The 14,182-nt window shown below is 49.9% G+C and overlaps 1 protein-coding gene across 1 annotated transcript; it reads right to left on the minus strand.

The window, feature by feature from the left end:
* Positions 1–2,672: 2,672 nt before the first annotated feature.
* NXNL2 (nucleoredoxin like 2) lies at positions 2,673–9,329 on the minus strand (the record flags this gene model as incomplete). Its single annotated transcript, XM_079925462.1, is given in 4 exon segments — positions 2,673–2,872; positions 2,874–2,927; positions 9,028–9,290; positions 9,294–9,329. Coding segments are annotated over 4 exon segments (465 nt in total). The 3' UTR covers positions 2,673–2,760.
* Positions 9,330–14,182: the final 4,853 nt, after the last annotated feature.

The following is a 14,182-nucleotide window of genomic DNA, read 5'->3' on the forward strand; positions in this document are numbered from 1 at the left end:
TACTCTGCCTGGAGAAAAATTAACTGTTAGGGATATTATAATAGTAAAAAAAAAAATAATAATATTCTTCTGGTAACAATAATACCGTAAAGGACACATTACACTCCCAGCCTGAACCACACCCTCGGGGAGGAGGCATGTGCCCCACAGGGTTGGTGCAGCTGTGGGGTAGCCTCTGTCTGGGACCCCTCTCTCCCTTCAGGTGCCAAATGACCACACATGCAACCCTGTGCAGCTCCCAAGCCCACAGCAGCACGCTGCTCCAGCCCCCGGGGTCAGCATGCTGCTTGGGCTCCCTCATGGCAGCTAATGGGCATGTTTACCAGGAGGGACATATCTCTACTTTTTAAGAAGTCTGGTTGTGGTTAACACACACACGTGCACACATGGTTTGTGGACTTTACACCTGCAAGAGATGCCCACCCACCCCTAAGAATGTGTGATTAAAAATACCATAATCAGATCTTAAATGTTTTCATCACAGAAAAGCAATGGTAATGATGTGATGTGATGAAGAGGGTAGCTAACACTATGATGCTGGGGAAAATACCATAATTAAGTGAATATACCATCTCTTGTTTTGGGAAGAAAACTGCATTTTTACACTTTATTTCTGGGGCAAATAATGACCAGGTTAGCTCCATCAAATATGTCCTTAGTCAACCCACGGACCCCAATGACGCTGGGTCTCAGTCTCAGTGGAGAGAACTTGACTGATGGGGGGTTGGAGGGAGATCAAAGTGACTGCGCCATGGAGTTCCCAGCCCTGCTCTAATTAAGCCAACAATGTGGTCTCACCCTCAAGGACTCAGCTCTCATGTTCTGGGTTTAGCAGAGCAACCAGAGGCCTTCTTCACTTTTTGCCCAGCACTGTCCCACAGAGGGCCTCGTTAGGGAAACACGGGGATTCCTGCGTCCTACAAGGGACAGCTTTGCTCCAATTCCCCAGCTGAGGGACCCAGCAGGCCAAGTGGGTCAGTAAATGGGTACCGGGCTAAAGGTGGCTGCCTGGTATTTCACGATTCCAATTGTGTGGATCAGAATGCAGCTGGCCGTCTCCAGCAGGCCGGCCAGCAAGAGGAGAGGCTCAGGAGCTCGTAACTGGCACCGCACACAGCCCTCTTGCTATCAGCAAAGATATACACTACTATATATAAAATAGATAACCAACAAGGACCTACTGTACAGCACAGGGAACTCTACTCAATATCTTGTAATAACCTATAATGGAAGAGAATGTTAAAAAAAGGAATATGTATAGTTATATATTGAATATATATGTATAACTGAATCGCTTTGTTGTACACCTGAAACTAACACAACATTGTAAATCAACTACATTTCAATAAAAATTAAAAAGAAAAAAGTTTATGTGTGAACTTTCATTTACCTGGATCAATCAGCATCTTTTAGAAGATGTGGAGGTTTGATCTTGAAGATGTGACTATGCAGCCTTGAAATTTTCTTTTCTTTCTAAGATACTGTGATGCTATTAAAAGCAAGTGTAAGAAAAGAAAACAAAAAGAAGAAAAAAGTCCCAAGAAGACTCATAATTAAAAACTATCAAGAGTCATATACCAAAATGTTCATTGCAGCTCTATTTACAATAGCCAGGACATGGAAGTAACCTAAGTGTCCATCAAGAGATGAATGGATAAAGAAGATATCCATATATCTTCTTTATATATGTACAATGGAATATTACTCAGCCATAAAAAGGAATGAAACTGAGTTATTTGTAGTGAGGTGGATGGACCTAGAGATTGTTATACAGAGTGAAGTAAGTCAGAAAGAGAAAAACAAATACCATATGCTAACACACATATATGGAATCTAAAAAAAAACAAATGGTCAGAAGAACCTAGGGGCAAGACGGGAATAAAGATGCAGACCTACCAGAGAATGGACTTGAGGACACGAGGAGGGGGAAGGGTAAGCTGGGGCAAAGTGAGAGAGTGGCATGGACATATATACACTACCAAACGTAAAATAGATAGCTAGTGGGAAGCAGCCGCATAGCACAGGGAGATCAGCTCAGTGCTTTGTGACCATCTAGAGGGGTGGGATATGGAGGGTATGAGGGAGGGAGAAGCAAGAGGGAAGAGATATGGGAACATATGTATAACTGATTCACTGTTATAAAGCAGAAACTAACGCACCATTGTAAAGCAATTATACTCTAATAAAGATGTTAAAAAATAAAATAAAATAATAAAAAAATTAAAACTATCCCCTTTGAAAAACTGAACAAAGTGTTTGAGAATGGTATTTCTCGAGTGCTTCACTTTCCTCCTAAGGGCACTTGGTTTGCCAGGAAAAGAAGGAAATCAGAGGGCTCCAGGTGGAAATAGGTTTGTTTATTAAAGCAAATAGATTCTGCAAACTGTAGTAATAAATGTACTTGTGAAAGCATATCATTAAAATAAAGGCATCTCCAGAAAATGTATCAATAAATATGCTATTTCACCTGAAGAGCCTGTATAAATACATGTTTTGCATAGATTTCCAATAGCTCAATGTGAACACACTTAAGCTCATGTGAAGAAAGCTATGATAAGAATAATAAAAATAACTACAAACAAGGCTACAGGGAGGGCATTCCCTGAGCAATATTTTCTTTCCATCACAGCTGAGTGCTTCTGCCTGAAAGAAACCACCAGCGTCGAGAAAGGAAACAGGATGCTCCTCTTCTCTGTCATGTTCACGCTGCAGCACCAGGAGTGACACACACCTGCCCAGGTCCCCGGAGATCCCCCCAGCTCAACCGGAGAAATTCTGGAAGATGTCAGCTGCCTCCACCCAGTTCTGGAAGCAGGCCAGCCCCCGCTCCCGGATCTGCTTCCGTCCTTTGTCAGTGATGACGTCCCCGCGGTTTCACGATCACAAGCCTGGGGATGGCCATGATGTGGTACCTGGTCCTCAGCTCACTGTGGGAGAGAAGAGGGCGACCGAGGGTCAGCGTGGGACAGGACAGGCCGCTGCACGTCTGCAGGGACCAGCGCCTCCCCAGTGCCAGCTGAGCCTGCAAAGCCTTCGAATCCAGCCTGCCCGGTGAGCCCTCCCACTGGGCTGAAGATTCCTTTGGGCTCTTTTCTTCTTGCTGCTAGCTGGGTCCAAGACAGTGCTGTTGCAGAAGAATGTCAGCAGTGATGGGACTGTTCTGCATCTGTGCTGCCCAATGTCACAGCCACAGCCACATGTGACTACGGAGCACTTGGAATCTGGTTGGTGAGCCTGAGGAACTGAATTTTGGGTTTTAGTTAATTTTATTTATTTATTTATTTATTGGCTGCCCTAAGCAGCTTGTGGGATCTTAGTTTCCTGACCAGGGATTGAACCCCGGGCCACGGAAGTGAAAGCACTGAGTCATAACCACTGGACTTCCAGGGAATTCCGTTTTAGTCAGTTTTAAATTTAAGTAGCCACATGTGGCTAGTGGCTGCCAAATTGCACAGTGCAATTTTAAACCCACAAATAACCCAATAAATTTGTATCCCTCCTACATCTCAGGAGGTTTAAATACATCAGGTACGTATAATAGCAAAAGTTAAAATTCCATGAGTTCTACAAAGGCTTACTAGACTTTTTGCCTTACAGATTCAAGGACACACTGATTAACATTATGGGTGAAACATTTTACTGTCGCATGTAACCCCTTGAGTGACCATTTCACAAAATTATTTGTATTCATTTAAAGAAAGGAGCTTCTGCCTTCTTAGTTTTGCAAGTCTCCCCATAACCTTCACAGGGATTAGTACCCTCAAGACAGGACAGCTCGGTGAAAATCCCTGTCCTGTTACCACAGCCAGCTTGCCAGGGCCTCACATTAACTGTAGTCTGATTTCCCTCATCTGTCGCCCTCAGGGCTGTAAAACTGAGTGGAAGGAAAAATGCACTTGAGACCCTCCTGTTACTAAATCTCCCCTGTGACGCCTCCATCAGGCCCTTCCTGCTGCTTTCCAGTATCCAAGGCCAAGACAAATCTTAATTCAAGCAGGAAAAAAAACACAGTACCTACACCTAATGGAGAGAAAATATGCCTTGTTTTCAAACATCTATGAAATGGTGACAAAACCAGTCATGTTCTCGGTCATAAAGGGATCTTAATATATTTCAAATAATCGGTGATACACAGACCACTTAATGACATAATGGAATTGGAAACCAATAAGCAATAATTTTTGGAATCAGTTAAAAACTAAATAACCATATATTATATATGAAATCATAATACCCATATACTATGGGTCCCAAGCTATAGATACAATTAGACACAGAGAGTTATGTCTTACACACTCTTATCCAAAATTAAAAGGCCTCTATATAGATGAGTTCTGCATTTCATTCAAGAAGCTAGAAAAACAATGATGAAGCAATTACAAGGAAAGTAGAAAGAAGGGAAAAGAAGATTGAGGACAGAAATCACTGGACAAGGAAATGAATCAACATGGGGTGAGCAACAAACCAAACCTGATTCTTAGACTAAAAAACAGAGCAAAGCTCTACCAAGATTGGAAGGAAAAAGGGACGACACGGGAAATCAGGAACCAGGTGGGGCTTTGAGAAGCGAGAAGGAGGTTTGAAGACAGTTCATTGCTCCAGCTTCTTTTCAAAGAGTCACCCAGTGTGGGTCCTCAAATCCCCACCCTGGCAGCCTCTGCTTGGGGAGAGCTGTAACCTTGGAACCATGTGGGAAAGACACAAAACAACCCTCCTCCCCCGAAGTCATCTCCATCTCCTCTGGGCACTGTGTCCAGAGAGAATAGACCAAGCCTCAGAAAGGAAAGAGCCTTGTTGCTGGGCAGAATGAAGTGATAACTCTGAGAATTTTAACCATTTCGGGGAAATCTGAGAGCTCATTTCCTCCTCGCTCTGTGTGCAGTTGCAGCATTGGCTCCCTCCCTCCACCTAAAGCAGAACATCCTTATCCCTGGCACAACTGCTTCTGGGTTGCCATGGCAACTTCTGTCTCCAGTCTCTTTCCATCTCAGCCACCGGCAGACCATTACAGAACATATCTCTCTACTTGCTCCGAGCATCCATCAAACAAGTGCCCTGCAGGCGCCAAGCACTGAACAATGTCTGGTCTAACATTAGAGACTACAGAGACACGCCCCCACCCCCCCACCCCCCGGACACATACCCTTAGCACAGGGGTGGCACTGGCTCGAGCTATGGAGGGCATAGGACTCTGGGGCCAGACATGCTCCCCGTGTCCCCAGGGGCACAAAGGAGGAGCTACTAGGCAGAGAAGCAGAGGCTCCAGGGTTGGAGGATACAGCATGTGTGTGACCTGTGGAGGTGGAAAAGTGTGTGGAGTACTCTGGAACATCAGTTTTCCAGTCTGGCAGAACACAGGTGGAAAGGGAAGAAAACAAGGTGATCGTGGGTCAAATGCTGGAGGGGAATGTGTGAGACACGGACTGAGTGGGTCTCACATGCCAGGCTCCAAGTGATAGAAATTCCTGCTGGCAAAGTCAGAAGCTGTTACTTGGCTCTTGGGCCCATAACAAAGGGAAGGAAGGCAGGACAGAACCTGGTCTTCGATGCTGTCCCCCCTCTCAGGCCTCTTGCCTACCTGCACACAGGCATCTGGGCGGGACCTGAGAGCCCGCACTTGGCCCGCGCTGCCCCTAGCTGTAGGGACGTCAGTAAACATCTGCCTCTCTAGGCCGGGTCTTGTATGCCGGCTGCACTGGACAGCCAAGATCCACATGACCTTGAGGACAGGTGAGTGGCTCTAGGCATTCTCTTCCTGCAGGTGCATCTGCAGCGGCACCTCCAGCCACGCCTGGGGTAACCCAGGCGGGAGGGGGTGTGTGTGGGTTCTGTGGTGATCTATCTCTTCCTGAGCCTCAGGCTGGTCAGCAGAAATCCAGTGGACAGCAGATGATGTGCTTTGGCCTCTGAGGGAAGACAGCCTGGGGTCCCTCACCATGACTGGTTGGTGATGACGGTTCTGGACCCATCTTCTCACAGCACCAAGCAGATGCCGTGCTCTGCACAAATTAAGAACTTCCAAAAAGGCCTCCTGGAGGCTTCTTGCATTCTTTAGTTCTCCTTGGTGGCAGTTATTTCCATTTTTGCTCATGATCTGATTCCAAAATGCAGGCTGGGATGAACAGAATTTAGGGCCTAGCTCCAAGAATTTCCCACAGAATACCGCATTTCCTAACTTATAAATTGCAATGACAGGATTAACAAAGTTCAGTCTGGAAAGGGGGAGGCACAAGGAGCTAACTTCCCCCCAAAGAACCCCCCCGCTCCAGATTCCTCCAAGTTCAGGCTGGCCAGCCTGAGCTGGCGGAGTGCAGCTGCCTGTGCCCTGAACAGCTCAGCACCTGTAGTGGACTGAATGGGCCTTGACCAGATAAGCCTTCCCTCTGGGAAGCGGAGGGAGCACAGCAACCCCCCGCACCCCACTCCTAGCAAGGTTGTGCTGAGGCTCAGTGTCCCCTGGGAGAGGAAGTCGTAGCCAAAAGGACAGGTTCCAGAGCCAGGAGTACCAGTCCCTGTTCCTCAAAACTGTGAAATGGGCAACAGACACAAAGTCCTGGTACACAACCAGCTGACAACGCTCTGAATTCGTGCATCAGCTCAGTCCTCATCCGTCCTGTGAGGTATCATTATACTCAGAGATTGAATACCTTACCTCCTGTCACCCCACGAATAGGTCCCACAGCTGGGCTCTGCCCAGGGCCTGATCTTATTACTAACACTGTCACTCTGTCAGTTTCAAAACTAAGTATGTTCTTTCAAAACCTGTGTATAACTTGAACGCTAAGCAAATCAAAAACTTTACAACCACCACTAGATGTGAAGGTATATGAATCCTTCTGCCAGTAAATCACGGGCATTTGGATTTATCATCGAAGACTTTCCTAATCCTGCTGTGAGTGAGGCCTCGGGAAGCAGGCACCGCCCCCCCCCCCCACCGCACCGTCGAGGGCCTGGGCCTCACTTCTTCCTCGGCATCACCAAAAGCATGTGCTGGGGGGAAATGACTCCTCCAGGGAACTTTCCAAAGTTAGCTTCCATTTTTAATTGTCCAGAAGGAAAACCATCTCAGAATAATTAATTTGGTGGGGGGGGGGGAGGAAATGCCACAACTGAATATTAATCCCCAGAGAAATGCAACACATGCTGCTATAAAACAAAACCCAGAAATTCACCTCCATATTTGTTAAGGGACGGTGGTGTAATGTACTTTGTGAAGAGCAATAAACCTACATGTGGACTCTTACACCAGAGGAGACCCCCAACATGCCAGACAATTGGTGCCTGTGCTCCATTCCTCTCTGCAAATCCTCCACAAAGTCCTCCCCCTCCCCTCCCCTCCCCCCTCCCTCCCCTCCCCTCCCCCCTCCCTCCCCTCCCCTCCCCCCTCCTCCCTCCCCTCCCCTCCCCTCCCCTCCCCTCCCCTCCCCTCCCCTCCCCTCCCCCCCCCTCCCCTCCCCTCCCCCCTCCCCCTCCCCTCCCCTCCCCTCCCCTCCCCTCCCCTCCCCTCCCCTCCCCCTCCCCTCCCCCTCCCCTCCCCCTCCCCCTCCCCTCCCCCCTCCCCCTCCCCCTCCCTCCGTCCCTCCCTCATCCTTCCTTTTTTTTTTTTTTGTGGTATGCGGGCCGCTCACTGTTGTGGCCTCTCCCGTTGCAGAGCAAAGGCTCCAGATGCGCAGGCTCAGCGGCCATGGCTCACGGGCCCAGCCGCTCTGCGGCATGTGGGATCTTACCGGACCGGGGCACGAACCCGTGTCCCCTGCATCGGCAGGCGGACTCTCACCCACTGCGCCACCAGGGAAGCCCCTCTTTTTTTTTTTTTTTTAATTTAATTTATTTATTTTTTGCTGCTGGGTCTTCATTGCTGCGTGTGGGCTTTCTCTAGTTGTGGCGAGTGGAAGCTACTCTTTGTTGTGTTGCAGGCTTCTCATTGTGGTGGCTTGTCTTGTTGCAGAGTATGGGCTCTAGGTGTGTGGGCTTCAGTAGTTGTGGTACATGGGCTCAGTAGTTGTGGCACACGGGCTTAGATACTCCGCGGCATGTGGGATCTTCCCGGACCAGGGCTCGAACCCGTGTCCCCTGCATTGGCAGGTGGATTCTTAACCACTGCGCCACCAGGGAAGCCCCCACATCGTTCCTTTTCCTCCTCCCCCTCCCAGGTCCTACCACCTCCACCACCCCCCCCCCCCCCCCCCCGCTTCTCCCTCCTCCTCTCCATGGAGCTCATTGACCACACCCAATAGAGCACTAGGGTCAATTTCCAGTTTGCTCACAAACTCTGAAATCCAGCGGAGCTGAGGTTCCCTGCCATGTTACATCTTTTCTAAAGCAAGGGTGGGGCAAGATCCTTTCAGAGAGCAAGGATTTTTGTCACCTCTGACACGTCTCCTCAAGAGTCCAGGAACCTGCTTCTTTCTACAGTTATAGGAGCAGGAGACGTCTTAATGAAATTTCAGTCACTGCCAGTAAAAATGAAACTGCAACGTGGCCTGGCACTAAGTTCCTCCAGCCCTGGAGTCCTCGGCCTCAAGTAGTACGGCCCCCAGTCCCATACTACTGGCCCACAGCAGTCAACCCATGGTCTCCAGTTCTGACCTGAGTGGCCTTTCTGGGTCTCCCTCTTCCGCTCTCCAGATAAGGGGCGGTATCTTCCTGTGCTGTAGGATGGGGCATCCCCGGGCTGTGATTTACCAGAGCAGGCTTCCTGGACAGCAGCATCAGCATCACCAGAACTCCTTATAAATTGAGATTCCCGGAGCCTCAGACCCACTGAGTCAGAGGCTAGAGTAGGCCACTGCCCAGGCTCACCAAGCGCCCATGGTGATGCAGATGCTCCCTGTCAGCCAACCGCTAGAGCCTCCCTGGGAAGCCGAAGCAGAGACTACGATGTAGCTGAGAGAGGCTCGAACGGCGTGGGGATGGGGTTATCAAAGAGCTCCCGATAGCTGGGAGAAGCACAGGGATGAGGGATTGGGATGGGGGTTGGGGGGTGCGCCTAACAGCTCCCAGAACCCCCAATCCGTCCCCACTCACTGCCGGTAGGGGTCGTGGAAGGGCAGCGCCAGCCAGGCGCCGTGCAGCTCCCGCATGAAGTCCAGCATCTCCTGAGCGCTGCCGTCGGCGGACACGAAGACCACCTCGAAGGGCCCGGACGGCCGCGCCTGGTCCACTAGCTCCGCGTAGAAGTCGCAGATCAGCAGCGTGAAATCGCGGCTGGGCGCGCACCGGCCCGTGGCGAAGTACAGAGCCACCACCTTGTTCTGCAGCGCCGCCTCAGCCTCCACCCACGTGCCGTCTTAGGTCACCAGGGGCCGCCCGCCTAGCACGTCCACCATGGCCGGGAGCCTGGATAGCTGCGGCGGGAGGACACCAGCCGGGAGACGCGGGGAGGTGAGTCGGAGCGCACGGACACCTGCGGGAAAACGAGGCGGAGGAGGGGCGGCAGTGAGCGCAGGTGGCTGATCACCTACAGGCGGACGGTCACCTGCGGTCACCGTCCACCTGCAGCCAGCCGAAGGGACCAGCTAGGTCCCTTCGCACAGCCGGGCACCCGGACCTCGGCACGGGCCTGAGCCTCGGCCTCCGGCAGGAGTAAGAGCGTCCGTACTGGGGAGATGGGTGTACACTCACAGACAGCCGCGACCCCAGACGCAGCGGCCGCAGCAGCGGCACACACAGCACCCGCCTCCAGGGAGCCAAGGGGCCCCGCCCCCGCCCCTCCTACCCCCGCGTCCCGCCCCAAAGCCCTCCTCTGCAGCCTCCTTCACCTCCCACCCACCTGCGCAGCTCTCGGTCGTGCGCGGCAGGCCTTCTCCGCGCTCCCGGCGACGCACTCTTCTCCCCCCCTCCCATGCCCTCCCCCTCCGCTCCTCCCCTGAGCCCCGCCTGTCGCACCCTCGCCCCAGGTCCCGCTGGCGCTCGCCCCACCCCGCGATCGGTCGCTCCCCGCCTGCCCCAGGGGTCCCGGCGACCCGCGCAGGAGGGTAAGAGCTGTTCCACCTTTAGTGGGTAGGGACCCGGCGTTGGGGACACCCTGTTCTTTCCTGGGGTTTGCCCCGAAGTACTGCGCTCGGACTGGGAGGGTCCCTGCAAGAAACTGGAGGCGGTTCTTAAAGAATGTTTTATTCCGAGAACCAGAGTATTACTGTGCCCGGCACTGGGATTCAACAGCGAGCAAAAAAGTTTCAACTCCCTGCGCGGAATGGGTGAGGCACTCGCGCGGGGCGAGTGAATTCAAGGGAGAATTCAAGGGAGTTAGCGCCAAAAAACTCAGTGACCAAGATAAATAGTATTCTGATGCAATATTTTAAGTTTTCAAAATTAATGCAAAAAAAAAAAGTTAGTGGTGAACAAAACATCAGATATGCGAGTAAGGACAGGATCCCACCCTGCCCTTGGACGCCGACTGCGCTCCTCTCGCCCTGAGTCCCGGCCCGCGCCCAGCCTCGCGGAGTTTATATTCCCGCGGGGACAAGAGAAAAGCAAAGGTGAATGAGGAAAATAGAGCGCGTGCGATGGAGAGAGAAGGGAAGGGAAACGGCGCGAAATGAATGAGCGACGGTGAAGGAGGGGTCGCGGGCAGAAGAGACGCGAGCTCCCTCCCAGCCGCTCGCTGTTCCCGGTTCTCTGCGCTACCCTCCCCCAACCCCGCTTCCCAGTGAAATGGGACGAAAATGCGCAGGCACTGTTCGCTACTAGCCAGGGTTAAGGGAAATTCTGTCGGAGGACTGTTGCTGTTCCATGAAGCGCGCTGCCAAAGCCTTGATTCACTGTCCTCTTGGAAGACTCAGGGGAATTTACAGGCGCATCGGAGGAAAAACAAATTTTTTTTTGAGAGGAACTAGGAGAACTATAAATCTTGCATATGGAGGTGCCTGACTTTTCTTAAAACTCAGAACTAAGATGAATGTAGCTAAACTCTAAATATCATGAAAACTATTTTGTGATGTTTGGCGTTTCTTCTTTTATCACCACAGTGAGCAAAGTAGAGAACATTCATTTTAGTAACGGTGCCACCGCCCACCAAGAAATTCCCAATTATTCGTATAAATACTGTGTGCCCTCAGAGTGCTGGGGGAGGGGTGGATGTCCCTTTCTGAGAGAACAGCCCACTCAGGTACCATGGTGAAGTGGGGACAGCCCTCCAGGAAAGAGGGATCCTGGGGAGAACAGTGCACCAGCACCCTTCCTCACCTAGGGACCCTCCTCCTGTGGCTGCTCTGAGTGTGTGTGTGTGTGCGCGTGTGTGTAAGCAGGGGACCCTGCTCTCAAGAGCCTTCCTCATGAGGGACACAGGCACAGCTCAGCTCATCCTCAAGTTCTGCGTCTAATGGGTGTTCTCAACCAGTCTAGGAAGGGACTTCCCAGGACCCTTCCTGAAGCATGATCTTGTGTCATTCGCTACTGACCCCATCCCACTGGCTGGTCTTTAAGGTGGAAGGGGGCTGCAGGTGCCACGAAAGAAAGCCCAGGACCCTCTCCTTGCCTCTTCTGGAATCAAGTCTCCTACACATGTTCCTCCACTGAGCATAGGAGCAACCACAAATGGAGTCCTGGAAACTAGATTAGGTGACTCCTAACCCCAGCTGGGCTGTGCCACATCAGTTCATACCCAACTTCCTTCCAGGGCATCAAAGAGTGCCTGGATTGCTAGCATCTGCTAATCAGTCTTACGTGTCCTGGATAGTCTCCACGGAGCCAGGCAGCATTCTTACTGCTGATGCTTGAGAGCAGCCCCATGAGGGCTTCCTCACACCTGCCCTCCCTCCCCAGCCCCATCTCCCTGACCCCTGCCACTATAAAAATAGTTTGCTACTTACATACTCTACCCTATCATCCATTTCCCACCTGAATTTAAGGGCAATCTTTTCTGCATTTTCTCCTGTCTGATAGCTTCGGTTCTGTTAAAGACACTCCTTGACCGAACTTTAGACAGGCTCCTCTGAACCCTCTTCTCTACTAGGCCTCTTCCTTCTGATAGGGATAGAGTAGGATAATTAAATAGCTAGTTTAAAAATCCCACTGAGGGATTATAGATAGAGAGGGAAATTTAGGGGGCTTTGGGAGAACATTGTAAATTAATGATCACTCAAGAAAGCAATCAGAAAATCGTGAAACAAAGCAGGCTTGCTTAATAATGAAACTAACAACAAAACTATACATCAGGTCAATGAGGCCTGCATCCTGCTGGTTGAGGTTAGTAAATTAAGACCCCTAGGACATGCTCCTCTGTGTGCACTAAAATGTAGGGGAAACGTGACATACCAAAGTAGAAGACCCTCATTATACTGAAACCCGAGATGATTTACCATATTTTAGCATATGTTACCACCCTTCTGCTGATTCGAATAGCACCGCGACAGTCCTGGTTTGACTATGTAGAGACCAAAAAACTACCCCGCCCAATGTAGAGGAGGAGCTGATTATGGAAGTCTGAGGTATACTCAAGAAAGAGAAATAACATGGTCTTCTCCCCCTCCCTACTTTTCCTTTGATTATAAACGTATAGCCCGCTAAGTTCTCCGGGCAGAGCCCTCTTGCCTGCCCGCTTGTATCCTTCACAAGCGTCCTATACAAATAAGTCACTTCTTATCTATCACTTTGCCTCTCACTGAATTCTTTCCATGCTAACACATAAACTGAGCTCCACCGAGCCCTGAGACGTGTTCTGTGGTTTCACTCGGGGCCCATCCTCAGCCTGCCTCAGCAGTCTTAGCAAAGAATCCTGCTAAGTCATCCCTCACCCATGAACTGACCACTCTAGCCTGCCTTCAGCAAGACTCCTAAGTAGGTTTACCAAGAATACCTCACCTTTGATGTCTCCTCTCAGTAATTTTCCATTCGATGATGCCTCAACCCCCCTTTCTTGGCCATAAATCCCCACTTGTCCTTGCCTTTGGAATTGAGTTTAACTCTTTCCCCTATTGCAGTAGTATTGAATAAAATCTTAGTTGCCTTTAACTAGTGTCTGGCTCTATTTCTTTTGGAACAGTTATCAACGGCTGTGACATCTCGGTTTGCTTATAACCATGATATCGACTGAAAGGCAGAACGTTTCCGGAGCTAACTACTGGTTGGCTGAGTACATGGGGTCTTCAAAGTCTCTCTGGGGAGAAACTCTACAGTAAAATCATGACTCTACATTTCTGTGTTCAGCATGCATGCTCCCCCCACTTCTGAATGAGACTATTTCTATTACGGAAATTCCTTTTCTAAGCAGGAATATTTGAGAAGTTCCCATCAGTGCACCTCTGCTCAGTCCTGCCTTTTGTTGACACACTGGATTGCTTCTCCACGCCAAAAGAGGAGCATGTGCAAAACATGGGACCCTAGGCTACTTGACATAAAGTTGACTGTTTCTTTTCACTGACAAAATGTATAAACAACGATTCATTTCTGTCTACTAACAGTTATGAATATACAAATAGAACTATGGAAACATTTTCTGCTCTGATCAGCATAGCAAACAAATTAGACATCTCAGTGTGCAAATATTACATTTTAAATTCCCTGGCTTTAAATATTCATGCTTATGTTATTTATTTTCCTGTATTTAAATATGTGTTATTAGGGATTGGTATCATGAGGTTTTCATGACTCGTTTTCAAAAGAGAGGTTGGCCCATTGCAGGGAAGGGACATTGAAGTGATAAACAGAAGCCTGGGTTTGTCAGTGATGAGCCGTGGGGCCATGGGCAAGTCATCCTCAGTGGGCACTGGCTTCTCAGAGAGGACTTAACATTTAGCAGTCAAAACAGGCCTAGTGTTGGACTGAGGAAGTGCTCCTTGGTCCCACCAGCTTCTTACCAGTGATGCTTTTAGATAATTCTAGAAGCAGTTGGATTGCTCCACCAGATGGCTTGGAACAGAAAAGTGCAGGTGTGAGAGAAGATGGCAGCATGTCTCACTCAGCTTGGGCTGCCGTAACAAAGAATCACAAGCTGGGTGGCTCAAGCAACAGAAAGTTACTTTCCTACAGTTCTGGAGGCTGGAAGTCCAAGTTCAAGGTTCTGGTGCTAGCTCCCTTCCTGGCTTTTAGACCACCTTTTCACTGTGTCCACACATGGCAGAGAGACAGAGAGAGAGATCTTCCTTGTCTTATAAGGCCATGGTCCTATTGGCTTAAGGCCCCACCCTTATGACCTTGTGTGGTGTTGTGATTTATAATAAAAAATATTTATTTGGTGTTT

This window comes from Stenella coeruleoalba (assembly GCF_951394435.1).
Source record: "Stenella coeruleoalba genome assembly, chromosome: 7".
Lineage (NCBI taxonomy): Eukaryota > Metazoa > Chordata > Mammalia > Artiodactyla > Delphinidae > Stenella > Stenella coeruleoalba.